The sequence below is a fragment of the Lycorma delicatula genome, chromosome 8 (assembly GCF_047948215.1).
Source record: "Lycorma delicatula isolate Av1 chromosome 8, ASM4794821v1, whole genome shotgun sequence".
NCBI classification, from domain to species: Eukaryota; Metazoa; Arthropoda; class Insecta; order Hemiptera; family Fulgoridae; genus Lycorma; species Lycorma delicatula.
In genome coordinates this window covers 10,492,254-10,507,928 of record NC_134462.1, presented here as the reverse complement: position 1 = coordinate 10,507,928, position 15,675 = coordinate 10,492,254, and the positions used below count along the sequence as shown (strand labels likewise).

Sequence of the window (15,675 nt, the reverse complement as noted above, 5' to 3'; positions counted from 1 at the left end):
GCAGTCAACGAGTTGATTTCTAAATCTTTGCTTAACCATGATATAATCTATCTGATACCTTGCAGTATCGCCTGGCTTTTTCCAAGTGTATATTCTTCTATTATGATTTTTAAATTGGGTGTTGGCAATTACTAAATTATACTTCGTGCAAAAGTCTATAAGTCGGTCCCCTCTTTCATTCCTTTTGCCCAGCCCGTATTCACCCACTATATTTCCTTCCTTGCCTTTTCCATTGCTTGCATTCCAATCTCCAACTATTATTAAATTTTCATCTCCTTATACGTGTTTAATTGTTTCATCAATCTCTTCGTATACACACTCTACCTCATCATCATCATCATGGGCGCTTGTAGGCATATAGACGTTAACAATCGTTGTCGGTTTAGGTTTTGATTTTATCCTTATTACAATGATTCTATCGCTATGCGTCTTGAAATACTCCACTCTCCTCCCTATCTTCTTGTTCATCACGAAACCTACTCCTGCCTGCCCATTATTTGACGCTGAGTTAATTACTCTAAAATCACCTGACCAAAAGTCACCTTCCTCTTCCCACCGAACCTCACTAATTCCTACTATATCCACATTCATCCTATATCCTTGCCAGATAGCAATATGTTATTATTATAAGTACTTCGCAAGTTATTAGGTTAAAAATACAGTATTTAAATGTCTAAAATAGTTTTGAGAATTACATAAATCAAAACTTGACTTAAATTATTAGCTGAAAAAAATTAATACTTTGACTTACAGATTTACATCTGTTTAACTTTAATATACACAGCCAGTTATGTATTTGTTTCCTGTTGCAATTGTCTGTGGCAGTGAGCTGTGTAGCTAGAACTAGGATAAAATTTAAAAATCTTACTCGACTTAATATATTACGGTATCTGTTACTACTATTGTAGACTTTGTGATTATTTCTATTTATTTGTATATGTTATAGGTTTTATGTTGCTAGAGTTCGTATCCTTCCTGAAGTCACACTACCAGATGCATTATTAGAAATAAGAATGTCATCTTTAAATAGGCTTAGAAAATCACAGCCATTAAGGTCAGATAAGTTTAGTTTTATTATATTATTAATGCAGTATCAAGTTCCCATAATGTATATATAAGGTGTGACAATTTAATTTCCAGAATGCATCTGTTAAAATACACCTTCAGACTATACATTAGTGGTTTCTGTTGTTTTTGGAGTACTTCCCTTTTGCATCTACTTACTAGTTTAGATGGTGTTTCCATTTTGGAAACAGCCTTGGAACTTTCTCCCAGAATATTCTTGCATTTCTTATCACAAATCCAAATATCGGATAAGGTGTTATAGAAGTTTTTCATCTTTTAAAAGCAATCTTTAATTTCAGTGACAGCTAGAAATAACCAGTGCTTCTTAAAAGTTGAATAAACAGGGTGACCTAATTCAGTATTCCATGATTTGGGCAGAAACTCTTTCACAATGAGTCCACTGGCTTGTTATGATGGATGATCTACTACTTGTCCATCCATAATGTAATTGATTTCCTCTGAAAAAGTTTCATAATCTTTTTAGTATTTTGTATCTTTAATAATCATCATTTAACATTCTTTTTGTTTTTGGCTGCCCACTTTTGGGTTATCAGTCACACCTTGTACGTTTCTGAAAATTTTATGCTACATAATATTCAACTTATTTAGACATTGACACCATTTTAATGATTTCTACAAAAAAAAATTATATTTTTATTTTAATTTTCATACTGCGCTAAATTTAGAATCACTCTTTCTTATGCTAAAATTTATGCTTTATTATTTTTATAGTAGCCAACTAAGAAATGGTTATTGACTTTTAAGTTTGTGCTTGCACTAGTTGAAACATTTACAGATGCAATTATTCATCCAATTCTAACCATCACACATAACTAATACATGTATTGGTGTATGCAGTGTCACCACAGTGACATTAAATAGCCATTCTGGGAATTCTAATGTTATACCTCCTACATTAGAGGTCTGTGCATTAAGATTCTCATGTCTGAGTGATTAAACAGTAGAGTTAGTATTAATTTAGTCAGGTGTGCATTTGCACAAGTCCTTAGCTAGCTAATCATGTATACTTCTGTGGAGGAAACAAATATGCTTTTTATCTTCTAACTGTAGACCTAGTTTACACTTTACCAGTGATACCTAGGCTTTGTATCAAACTAGTAAAGGTCAAATGAAGCAACAAAGTCTGAGAATTATGTGTATGACACCATAAAGGATTTTTGTTGTGGTTGAAAAATACTGATAATTTTAAAGGACTAGAAAAAGATAAGTAAGTATATTAAACTTAATTGATTTTCCTTATGCTAAAACCTACAATTTTTTCTTACATTATGAAATTTGTGTTATATTTAATGAAATTCATCTTAAAAAAGAAATTACTTATTACTTAGTTTTTTTTTTATGTACTTGGTCTTACTTATTTTCCTTTGCTTTACTGTACTTATTGGTTATTTCTGCTTAATACTGTTAATGACACTTTTTTGTTATAAAAGTTTTTATAGTTAATTATTAAAATGTTATATGTTTCTGTAAGACCAGTCTTTTATTATTTGTGGGAATCTAACAAATTCTTGGGAAATATATTTATCAGTCGCAATGTGCCTGTGTTGTACATCATTGAATTCCATGTTTGGTTCATCATGGTGATAGTAGTTATAATATCTAAACGATTGTAATCTTGAATGAATCTGGTTTAATTGTCGGTCATTAGTGCAGTTTGTCTCCTACAACATGAAATCAAATTTAAGACTCTTAATTTATTCATACTTGTGTGTATAAGTATTGAAAGTTGTATTCTCTGAATTAAGTTTTTTATTTATTTGACTTTTAGGTGTCGTAGAAGGGATGCTATGCTGACGACATGGCCATCTTGGGTTTATGATCAGTATGAAACAAATAGACTTATTGATAGAGTAGAAAAAGAATTGAAATTTTTAAAACGAGGTATGCTGTGAATCTTGATGAGTAGTAATAATTTTATATTATCATTTATAAATTATAGTATTGTGAATATCTAGGAATGTCTCTTGAGGTAATCTCTCAGGTTGATTATCTCCATATAACTTTCCTCTTCCCTAGTTCTTTATCCCTTCTTCCAAGGATTAGTATTATGAGAGGTATGTCTTTTGTTGACTAGCTATTTATTTTGCCATATGAAGATCATTTTTAACTTTATTTTGTGTAAACATGTGCATTTTTTTTACATACAGATTTATATTTCCTGTCAGTTTTTATTAATAAGTAATATAGTAATTGTGGTACATTATTTATAATGAAAAAATTAAATTAGATAAACTGTGATCACTAAATTATTTTTTTTTTACATTTGTGAGGAGTACGTGAAAATAGCTCTTGTAAACAAAATGTGGTTCAGAAAAATAAGTAATAATGTTCTAGTTACCAAAGTGGTGGCTTCTACAGTATCATTAACTGAATCCAGTACATATATAACTTTCTTATTTTTATTTGTTATATCAACTATGTAACTTAATTTGTCAGTGATTTTGTGGTACTTATGTATTAGCCTATCAACCAATATATTCCAAACTTTTGGGTTATTGTTATCTTACAGTATATATGTATTTGTATAATAAATGAATATAAATATATTCATTTATTTTATAAATATAATTTAACCAAACTTAACCTACGCTTGCTAACCTTGACTAATTAACACAGTAATGTATTTAGATAATATTCAGTAATTACTGCAATTATTTATTATTTAAGTAATCAAAACATTACTGTTAATTAGTTGAGGTTAGCGAGCGAAGTGAGCGTAGGTTAAGTTTTGTTAATTTATATCTATAAATATAAGCAATAATGCTTATATTTTTAATATGTAAAATATGTTAATGATTCTGTAACTTTGAAAATACTTTAAAGTTATGGGATCATTATGGTTATGGTTGACGAGCTAATATGTAAATACAGATTTTGTTCATAAGAACACTTTGATATGAAGATTATTGATTTGAAGTATTATTATTGTTTTCAGTGGTCTGGGTAATTTCATTATATTATCAGCATTTAAAATTACAAAAGAAAATTATGAAATTGTGTTGCATAAAATATGAATAGAATTACAGAATTTTTAAAAATTGAACTTTTTCTTTTTTGTAAATTATGGTAATATTTTGTCCACCCTTATGTTTTTTGTTAGAAAATTTTACTGCCAACCACCCATCAACACTTTTTGTTTTCCAGGACGTGATTTGGCTTTACCACGTAATCCAACTGATTTGTCTTTTTGGGTGGCTCAGAATCTACCTATAGAACCACGTTTGGTGGTATTACGATTGAATTCGCCTATACAAAGACTGAGATGGGAATTAAGTGTGCTTCAGAAAGTCAGTATTTTTTTTTTTTTTTATTGCAATGTAGGTTCTGTGTATAAAAGAAATATCTATCTTTTTAAAGGTTAATTTATTCATAAATAAGTTTTCAGTTTTATTGGACTTTAGTCATTAAAATAGTTTCTTTGCTAATTTTGTTACTTACAAGATAATTATTTAAGGGACCCAAAAATAATGAATTGTACCTGGCATGTAATCTAGGTGTAGTTGCTATTATAGCAAGCTTACGGTATCCTGTGGCAGTCTGCCAATTGGCATTGTTAGACAAAGTCTATCTTCTGAGAAACATCTTACTTGTTCTAAGGGTTTAGTTGATTTTTCTTGATGCTTTCTTTTCTGTGATTTTTGTCATGGGTGATCATAAAGAGCAGATAGTTTGCATTAGAATTTTGTTTCCCCTTGGAGAAAAAGCAGTTGCTGAAATAGTAATGATGCTTCTGAATGCTTTTAAAAAGTAAGCTTTAAGTAAAGCGTCAGTTTACGAAGGGTTTTTGCTCTTCAAATGAGGGGAAATTTCCTTTGAAGACTGACCAAGATCTGGCAGCCATTCACAATTCGGATTGACAAAAATCTTGAAAAAGTTGATAGTCCAATTTATGCAGATCATTGTCAAACTACTGAAGAGGCTTGAATTTACTTGTATGCCTATATCACACTATAGTACCTATAGTAGTGGAAATTCTTACCAACAAGTTTTAACAGACGAAACATGTTGCTGCAAAATTTGTTGTGTCTCAGTTGCTCACAGATCAGAAAACCAGTTGTGTTAGTGTATCCCATGATTTGAAGGACCAACTTTGAAATGATCCAGACTTTTAATTCTAAAGTAGTGATAGGGATGAAACTTGGGTCTATAGCTGTGACCAGAAATGAAACAAAAATCAATCCAACAGATTACTGAAAATACTGAAATCAAAAAAAAAAGCACATCAAGTTCAACTAAATGTGACAGCAATGTTGATTGGGGTTTTTTTAAAGTGAATGTGATTGTTCACAGAGAATCTTTTCCTTCTGAAAAGAATGTAAATCAGTAATTCGACCTGTTTATATTGAGAAAATTGTGTGAAGGTGTGCAATAAAAAATGGTCAGTGGTGTGAGTGGCGATTGGATTTTGCATTACTGTAATACTCTTACCCAAACTACCCTCTGCATCAAACAGTTTTGTCAAAAAAAAACTAGATGACCATTGTCCCTCTCCCTTCCCAACCCATCTTGATCCGTGCAACTTTCTCTGCATGAATAAAAGAACGCAAAATGTTTTTGTATCTTGGCCAACATTCCTCTTAAGGAATACCAAAAATGTTTCCAGCAGTGGGAAAACCATGGACAAGTGCATTCAGTCACGTGGAGAGAGTACTTTGAAAGAAAAAATATTTCAGTAAGTAAAAGTTATTAAAACAATTTTTGAAAAAATCATTTGGTACTCCTCTTATAGAATAATTTTTATGGGATATTTTTAGAATAATTTTTATGGGAGAGACACTGATCTCAATGATAAAATGTGCCAAAAATAATTTTAAAAAGATATTCCGGTTATCTTTTAGAGATAGAGTTGTTAATTGTGAAATTTTACGTTAATGAATTTTTTTTGGATCCATTTTCATAAGTGGTTTAATTTCACATTAAAAATATAAAACATAAGGAAAGTTTTTCTTTAATTGAGACAAAACTGGTGTTTTCCTGTCTGATTAAAGAGAACCCTTCTTCTTTTTTGTATTTGAAATTGTGTTTCTGAATAAATGTATCACCAAAAAAATTTATGTATAGATAAATTTTTTCATTTTAATTAATTTTTTTAACATAAAAATTTTTTATGTAAAAAAGCTTCCTCATTACCAATTATTGGAAATTAACACACATAATAGAATTTCAGAATTGCCTTGCATTACAACTAATTTTCTGGATTGAAGTAATTCATATTGTTTTTCATAGTTTAAAAAATCTCACACTACTACTACTACTACTACTATTTTCTACATTTCTACTTCAAATTTTTTTACTAACTTTTACTGTGCTTTAAACTACAATATTTTTAATTTATGATAGTGAAAAACCAACACATCAAGAAGATTAAGCAAATACATTGTAACAATTTCTTTTTGAGCATCAGTTTCCTTGTTCTTTAAACGAGAATATTTTTATCTACAAGTAATAGGATAGATGACGTTGGAGAGTTTATTGAGTATGTAAGTAATTTAAAATAATCTGATGTGGCCACTATGACTTTCTTGTTCATGTATTAAATTTCATATACACATTTTTTAAAATGAAAAGTATGTAAAATTTTATTTCATTAATAACTTCTGATATTTTCATGTTTTTTTTTATTGTTATTATTGAATTATTGTTTATCGTAAAAATTTTTGAGTTATGTGAGATACATATATACATATGTATGTACAGACGTCATGCTGAAACTAGTCAAAATGGATATTTCTATTTCTGTTGAAATTTTTCGTGATCACAATACTTCCTTTACTTTTTACAGGGAAGTAAAAAGAATGAAAGATTGGAGTTTGAAACATAAGGAATCTAGAGAGATGTTATTTATTTTTAAAATTTCAATCTTTTTACACATCTCAATTATCAATTTTTATAACTGATATTATTAATCTCTACATTAAATTTACAGTTATTGCTGCTGCTTGACATTTGGAATTATATACTGATAATATTAACCTTATTAAAGTGTTAAGAAAAGTTTATGAAAGTACTTATGTTTATGATATGTCTTTTTTTTAATTCCAGTGTCAAACATTATCATGTACAAATTGTAGTAACATAGTAGGTCACCAGAAGAATGTATTTGCAATGTCCGTTGAAGGACCTCAAGGTACATATGTCAATCCAGATGGTTATTTACATGAAACAGTCACACTGAGCAAAGCACAAGGGTTGGTAGTTTCTGGTCACTCTTCCACGAGATACAGCTGGTTTCCTGGGTAAGTTTTTTTAGTTTCTTATTAATTTTTTTTTATTTATGAAGTCATATTTTATGTCTGAAACATAGATAAATCCATATCCTCTTGATGACCGTATTAGCATATTGCTGTACTTCAATTTTGTAATGTCTTTGTTAAAAGAAACTTATAACTGATTTGTTAAAATTGCATAAGTGTTAGTGTACACCTATAGAAGTGAGTTATAAGTTAGTTATATTTAGTTTCATAAAGCATTACTATTGATAGATACAGAGACAGTCATGATTAATGGTTGTCGACCATGTATTTACGGAATTTATTTAATCATTATTTTCTAGTACTTATTTTTGTCAGTCAGTTAAGGACCAGATTTTAATCTGCTGGTCCAGTTTAAAACTTCACATAAATAAAATGCATACAGTTAGATACTGGATTCAAATAGCTGAATCTGTATCTAAACTATTTTATTGTTAGACTTTTTTTTAGAATTTATTAAACTTTTTGACTTGATCTTCATAGCCTGAGACAAAAAGAGCCAAACTTTATAGCTCTGTTGAGGGAAATTCCTTACTTTGAAACACAAATCTAATTCAATAATGAGGAGGTAAGGTACTTTTCAAGGGGTGTTATTAAATCCTTAAACATTTGTAAGATAACAAATTTTTTTATTTCTATTTTTGACTATGTATACAGAGAAATATTGGACAATTATCTAAAAAGAATGTTAAAAATCATGTCAGCACTTTGACAGTAGATCATGAAAGCATCTCAGATTTTAATGTTAAGTTAGTAAATTTTTAGTAAAAAAAATTAAAATTTAGTACTGCTGTTATTTTAAATCCCCCAAAATTTAATTATGTAATTATACTTATTATAACTTTAAACAATCAGTAAAAAACAATAATCATGTTTTGTTTTACTGATCATGTATCATGGAGCCATCATCGCCCTTCTGAAAAACCTCTGGCTATGTAACAATATCGACTTGTAGCTTCTAATATTGTAATTTTCCTGTGTTATTCTTCCTCTCCTTACATCGTTTCAAGTAAATTTTCCATTCCATCATCATCGTACCTCTGCATCAGGTGGGTTTGCAGTAGCACCATATTTTGTGGCAATAACCTCTCACTTCTAATTCATGTGGTTAATGCTATCATGGAGTTTGTTCCTCATTATAACAATTATTAATGCCTACTGCTGCAGTATGTAAAGAATTTAGATCACGATGTGTACATCGAGATACAGTCTCAGTACTGTAAAACTGTTGAATAATTTTTATGGAAGAGTAATGTTAGTGCGAGTAAATGTTATGAATATGAATATAAAAATCAGTTGTTTCTTGGCTGCACAAACAACAGAATTCAATCTTTCCATTATTTTACTCTTTCTTAACCTGCTCAGTGGTACAGTATGAAAACAAGGTAGTACAAATTGCCTGCATTTTTACCATATCATTTTCTCTGGTTATAGTTCAAGTGACTTATCAAACGGGCAAGTGTAAAATTTAAATAAAGTATATACAAACGTTTTAGTTTATTCATGATGTTATTTTAATCTTGTGGTATTTTTAATTGTGTATAAATCTATTAAAACAGAAAGAACTCTTTTTTTAAAAAATATTTTCATAATAGGTTAGAGGTTAGGTTCTGCTGCAAAAGGCTACGCTTCTTGAGCTGTGATTAGATTGATGGTGAATTATTTTAAATGGATCATTAATTTCTATAGCTAGAATGCAAGATCCTTAGGACTAAATATGAATGAATTAATTAATTCCAAAAGTCAAATTAAATAATCAGTCCAATCCAGAAATTTTCATTTGCTTGTAAACATTTGTATATTTTGTACAGCAGCTGCATGCTGTCATCTGGCTGTTTTAAATTTATAGTAAAACAGTGAAAGCAAGAAAACATGGTTAATTTTTTTTATAAGAACATTGCTAATATCAACTACAACATATATTTTTTTTTTTAGGAAAACCATGTCTATAAAAAAAGTCTAGGAACAAAATGTAGTCGCTGTAATGTCATTCATCTCATAATAAAAAGTAAAGCAGTAGTTATTAATTTAAGAATTGTTTGGCTTGTGTAATCTGATTTCCTGTGAAACTGATATTACTACCATTTGAAGTAATAGTTATATCAACAATTTAATCAGACTGAAAATTTGATGTCATGTGATATAGAAGCTCAATTTGAGATGGGATTTACCACTATAAAGATCATGTGTTTTGTGATTACAAAATTAAACTTAGTATATGTTTTCCTCTTATATAATTTGTTTTAGAACCGTGTTTTTATTTTTTTGTTGAAGGTATGCTTGGTGTATTGCACATTGCAGACATTGTAAAATTCATATGGGATGGAAATTCATTGCTACACGTAAAGATTTAAAACCAAATAAATTTTGGGGATTGAGTCGTCGTTCTCTAAAAGTTAAAATAAATATGGAGTCTGATGAAAATGATATTCATGTAATATAAAATGTACTATTTATAGTAAATAAAAATAAGAATAAAGTAGATTTGGAAGAAAAATAATATATATGAGTGATACTCATAAAGACTGTTGTATTTTATTGTAAGCATAATTATATACATATATATGATGTATTTATACATGTTTGTATCAAATTAAAATATCATAATTCATTATAATAAAAGAGAATTACTGTGGCTAGTTTGCATAGTAATACAAGTAATATTTACATTTCTCTTGTTATTATTTGTTGGTAATAAAGTCGCAAAAATGTAATTATTTAGCCAGTCACTGGTTTTTCTTATTACCATTCAGCCTTTATTAGGTCCCATACAATAAAACTCAAAAGATAAACTCAATAAAACAATAAAAGATTGTTCTATATAGTAAATTTTATGTGCACTTTATAACAGTGATTAAAAAGGAAGTATGACCACCTCTGTGAATTAATAGCTTTCAGCAGTGAATGATTGTATCTTATTCATAGTTTTTTTAATAAAATAAAATAGTTGTGATGCTATTCTACATTTCAGCGACAAGAATATCCAGTGAACTTTGTTATTAAAGGCTAAATTGTGGTTATAAGGCTAGTTCCTTATCAAATATCTTATTATGGAAATAAATAAGTTTTGTTCTTAATGAAGTAACATATTTTAGGTAATTTTCAAGTCCTTGTTACTCTTTGTAAAATATAAATCACTTTTTTCATTAATTACCACATTGTGTTTTGTGTCCAACTACAAGATACTCTCTGCTGTATGTAGTCTTATCTCGTCATTTACAGATGTGTTCTTCAAAACATTATGGTGTGCAAAGTTGCCAACAAACTATTAAATTTAACCAATTCTATAAAAAACTGAAAAACAATGAATTTAAAAATTAATTTAATTTTAAAACATTAAGCAAATAAAATATGGGAGTATTGGATTGCATCTACAGGCATAGAAATAATAATGCGTGTATTTTTTATATTATTATTATTATTTTAACTAATACTAATTAATTTTAAATGATAGATATGTAAAAAATCACAAATATATTATTTTCAACAATGTTGATGTATTTTATATTAAAAAATGGCTAAAAAAAGATATCTATTTGACAAAATCATAAAAATATTGTTATCAAAATATTCAGTACCATTAAATTGGTTAAAAAAAAATGGTAGATCATTATTTTGATTAAAAGTATTATTCCATTTCAACTATATGAGTAAGCTTTTGTTGAAAACAAGTTAAATAGAATTGTTACAACTTGCTGCTGGGTATTACTAAAATTGTTATGTAGCACTGGGTATACGGTACCAGTGTAAGGGTAGGGCGTACAGTGCTGTTAAACATTATTCTTCACTGGTTTATTGAGCATAACCTACCTTATTTTTTTTTACTGCAACAAACAATTTATCCAGTGAAAAATTTACATAAAATTAACCATTAGAAAAATATGTCCATAGAGTAAAATTAAAAATGGGCGACTGGAAAATGGCAGGGTATGACTGCATAATTAACCCTCCATAATTGTCTTTGCAATTAGTAATGTCCCTCTCAAATATAAGATTAAATTTCTCTACTTTTACTCCCTATTTTTCTTTTATTAAAACACTCCTTTTACTTAGCATAATATTAAAACTCACATTTAGAGTGTATCCTCTTACATTCCATATTATAATTTTTCTATTTTAAAGCAAAATTTATTTCATTCTAACATTTATTAAGTGTCCAATTAATAATAATAATATTTTTTTAGTAATATGACTTTATTGTTAAAATTAATTATAAGCTAAGACAAAGAGAAAAATTAAAAAAGCTGACAACACAGTTGTAGGACTTTCCCATCACGTGGCTTTTTTCTGATGCATGGGATATATACACAACCTAATTTATAATATTTATCAGTTTACTTAAATATGTATTTTTTAATTTAATTCAATAATTCTACGTAAAGTGCGTGCGCATACTGTATTTCATCCATGTGGGTATGGCAGTACTAGCGACCACTTTAAATATTTATTTATAAATTCTACCGCTTGCCTGTAATGTTACAACAGCAGCGCTTCTTGTGGTGAGAGGAGGTACTAATGACGCACTACACCCACTACTTTATTTAGAGCATAGAGGATTTTTTGGGGTGTGAGTATGATTTTACAAAATAAAATATTTTTTGCAAATATTATTTTTTAATTGTTAAAAAATGTGCCTAAGAAAAATAAGACCTTAATTAGATGAAATCTCAAGATACTGAGAGTGATCTTGCTCTACAGCCTCACCCCCTTGACCTTTTAAGTTTAATGGCATCAATGCCCCATATATAGAAATAATCTGATCAAGTTTGATCAAAATTGGTATAGTAGTTCTGGAGATATAAGGAGATTAGAGTGCGACACTCAAAACACACACACATATACATATGAAACGTCTAGGAAATTTCCATCTGGTTTTTGGGTTCCTTAGGTATCAAAATGTAAAGATCCATAAACAATTCATTAAATAACATACTAGATACTTCATACCTAAAAACCTGATAAACAAAAATAAAACCTTAATACACAGAAACAACATCAAACGTTACAGTAAGTTATGCTCAAATAATACAAATTTGAATTTTAAACACAATCTGGCAGGAACATGAGTCGTATCAAATTAATTTATTTCTCAAATAAATTTAACATTCTTTTTATTTAGTTAAATTCATTTGAATCATATGCATATAGTTCCCGTGCACATAAATATAAAATGGTATAAAAAATAAAAATAAGATGCATGCAATATCCAAACTCAGACTATTTTTTAAAAGCTAAATTCACATATCATACCTCCTCTAGCTTCTTAACACTGCTTTAACATCACTCTTCCCAAACATTAATATTTTTTTCTATTAACAACTTCGTTACCAAATCATTTCTTTATTAAACCACAACTTTTGTATTTTTCCTAATATTGTATAATTACCCTCAAAATATCATCCATCTACCCAGTCTATGAATAAGTGGGAATAAAGATCCTTAGGTCTGAAAATATCACTTAAAATCTCTTGTATTAGAATCTTTTAAATAAAATATTCATCCTGTCATTTAATTTTAACCTTCCCTACAAGGAATGAATTTGAGGCAGATCCTGGTATTTATCTCGTATAACCTCCCTTATCAGCACCCTCTGGAATCATTCTGTTTACAGAATCTATCCATTTGACAGTATGAACATTACACAGATGTAATCGCTCACTTGTCTTATTGATGAAAAGGTTAGCGATCTTTTACGGAAACCTGCATTTATGAAAGTTGTCACTTACAAAATTTAAATGAATACGCAGTGTATACATAATGTTAATATCACGTTATAAATAATCTATATGTACCAAATTTACAAAGTTTTTGGCAAACTAAAGAATTTTTAATAAATATTTAAAAACTTTCTACTTCTTTTTAAATAACACCTATGCAGCACATGTAATGCTGGCTCTGCTTTTAAAAACTTCCCATTTAGAAGACATAGACATCTCATTTAAAATCATGCTGTAACACACACACAAACTATAAATACCATACAGCCATAGTTTTATTCTAAAAATGCTTCCCTAATGATAATGATTTGAATTTTTCATCCAAGTATTTCATTTGCAGTCTATTACCTTTCCCTCCTAGACTAACATTTTTTATTACGACATTAATTGCTAAATTCTATCTGGTGCAATAAGATAGTCAGTTATCCTTTTGTAACATCTCTGTAATCATTATATCTACATTCAAAAGCATTAGTCTTAAAATCCTCATCAGATGAGCATCTCAAAATAAGTCATTAATAAAGATGATGCAAGACAGCGTTGTTTTAACAGATGTTTAATTTCAATGTTGCACATAAATCCCCTATATGCTGTATTACAGAATTTATATGCTTATAGTAACATCCACAAATTTATACAATCTCTGATTCATACAGTTTACAGAATAGTGCATCTCTCCATGCTCTCAAATGCTTTTTTGAGATATACAAATAGCAGTGTTTTCTTTCATTTTATGTTCAGATGGTACTTTTAATAAATTGTAATTCACAAAAATATTATCAACAGCCAAATTACTCATGCAAAATCCTGCTTGGTTCTCTTTAATTATTTACTGGATGGCATCAAATTACAAATGTAAAACAACAGATAATTTCTTAGAAGATTCTGATAAGACTTGCTCCTTATTTCTGACACTTACATTCTAACACTTAGTTCCCAACATTATCTTAGTCAACTTTGTACCACTAATTTTCTTCCTGTTTTACATTTTACATTCCATTTAATCTAATTTTCCATTTCTTTACTGCCCGTCTCTTGTACTTTCTTTATTACCTCAAATACAGACCATCAGTGGCAGCTTGCATAAAGGCACTATGGAACTGCAGCATCCTTATTTCCACTTTATATTATCGATAATATAATGAATCCTTTTTTCTTTATACTTGTACAATATATAATCCTCCTTAAGCTTAATGTCAGTAGCCATCCCCCAGTTTATGAAAAAGATACAAAAATCTTTGTATGGAACTGGGCGCTTCACAGTTCTAGCGGCATGGTGTTTAGCTATTGTGCACATAGGAATTTGCACGCGAGGGCGAGAGAGCACTGTCGCTCCTGCAATGCCAACCCTGATGTGCTAGTGGAAAGTAGTTTTTTTTTTTTTTTTTTACTTTGCGTGTGTATGAAATGTTCCCTTTTCTAGTTTAGTCGGTGGAAGGAATATGAAAGTGGTTTAGTTGTTTTTTCAATAGCGATCAGAAGATGGTGGAAAACAAGGGCTCTTTGATTGCCAAATCTGTCCAAAAACACACTGGAAGGGCAAAAGAGAAGGCAACTAGTAAAAACTAATTATACATTTGTTTCTGTGTACATAGAAATTCAAATTAAACATTTTATTAAGTTATTATCTAATAATACTAAAAAATATTATCTGTATTGACATTTTATTATTTATTCAGTCAACCAAATATGGTTTTTCTGTGTACCATATTTTTGAACATGATAAAGTGTAGAATTAGATTATTTGCTTACAGCTATTCTATTTGATTCATTTTTTCCGGTTCTTTTATTTTACATAAAACTTTAACCATGGCCTTGAAAAGGCCCAGAAAAAGATTTTCTGGAGCAGCAGCCTCACTAATTTTAGCTATGAGCCACCACTGCAGACCATGATGGTTTTTCATAATTTATATTCTCCTCCTTCTAAAATGCCATTTCTTTGTCCCATTTACAGAATGCTCGACTAACCATCCACAGTAGGTAATAAATTATTATGCTTTAATTATAAAATTTATTTCTTTATAAAAAATAACCTAGTCCTCCCTTTTCTAGTTCCCAATAAAAAAAGTTTATAAATCTAATCTTTTCTAATTATTCAAGATGTATTGCAACATCAGCATTGTAGTGCAGTAAGGAAGCCATTGTTTATCACACAAAGATTTCCCATGCAGAGTCCCCAGATATTTGATAAATTTTTCACAACAAAATTCACTTGGTTCGCATCATAGTTGAAGCGTTTAAAAAATCAGGTTGTTTTTCCTGCTTCTGTTCTCTACTATCCAATTTTACAAACCATTATTAAGCTTATTTAAAATATCAATTTTATTTTTTAGCACCTTATTTTCTGCTGTTATCTCATTAACTGGTATTATAATAGGCAAAATATCTTTCATTACTAATTTTGATAATCTTTCACCCAGATTAGCCATCAAATGCATTATTTCTTTTTGCATTAAGTCTTTTCCAAGAAAAAATACCCAAAGAAAGTAACTTTGATTTTCTCCTGCTGACTAGATTAGAATCAATCTCAATTTAATGTAAAAGTTTTTGCTATAAACCTAAAATTAAGTACCAATATTAATAGTTTGGATAAAATTCAACAATCATAGGTTCTTAACACA

General features: G+C 29.1%; 1 protein-coding gene across 5 annotated transcripts in view; it reads left to right on the top strand.

Moving 5' to 3' along the window:
* Nucleotides 1–10,004, top strand: part of LOC142328814 (protein cereblon-like) — a 38,120-nt gene extending 28,116 nt beyond the window's left edge. For all 5 annotated transcript variants that reach the window (XM_075372865.1, XM_075372862.1, XM_075372864.1 and 2 more), the window contains 5 exons: nt 947–1,054; nt 2,855–2,967; nt 4,231–4,373; nt 7,129–7,322; nt 9,612–10,004. In XM_075372865.1, coding sequence (XP_075228980.1) covers nt 947–1,054; nt 2,855–2,967; nt 4,231–4,373; nt 7,129–7,322; nt 9,612–9,780 — 727 coding nt within the window. In that variant the 3' untranslated portion in view covers nt 9,781–10,004. The remainder of the gene's footprint in view (nt 1–946; nt 1,055–2,854; nt 2,968–4,230; nt 4,374–7,128; nt 7,323–9,611) is intronic.
* Nucleotides 10,005–15,675: the final 5,671 nt, after the last annotated feature.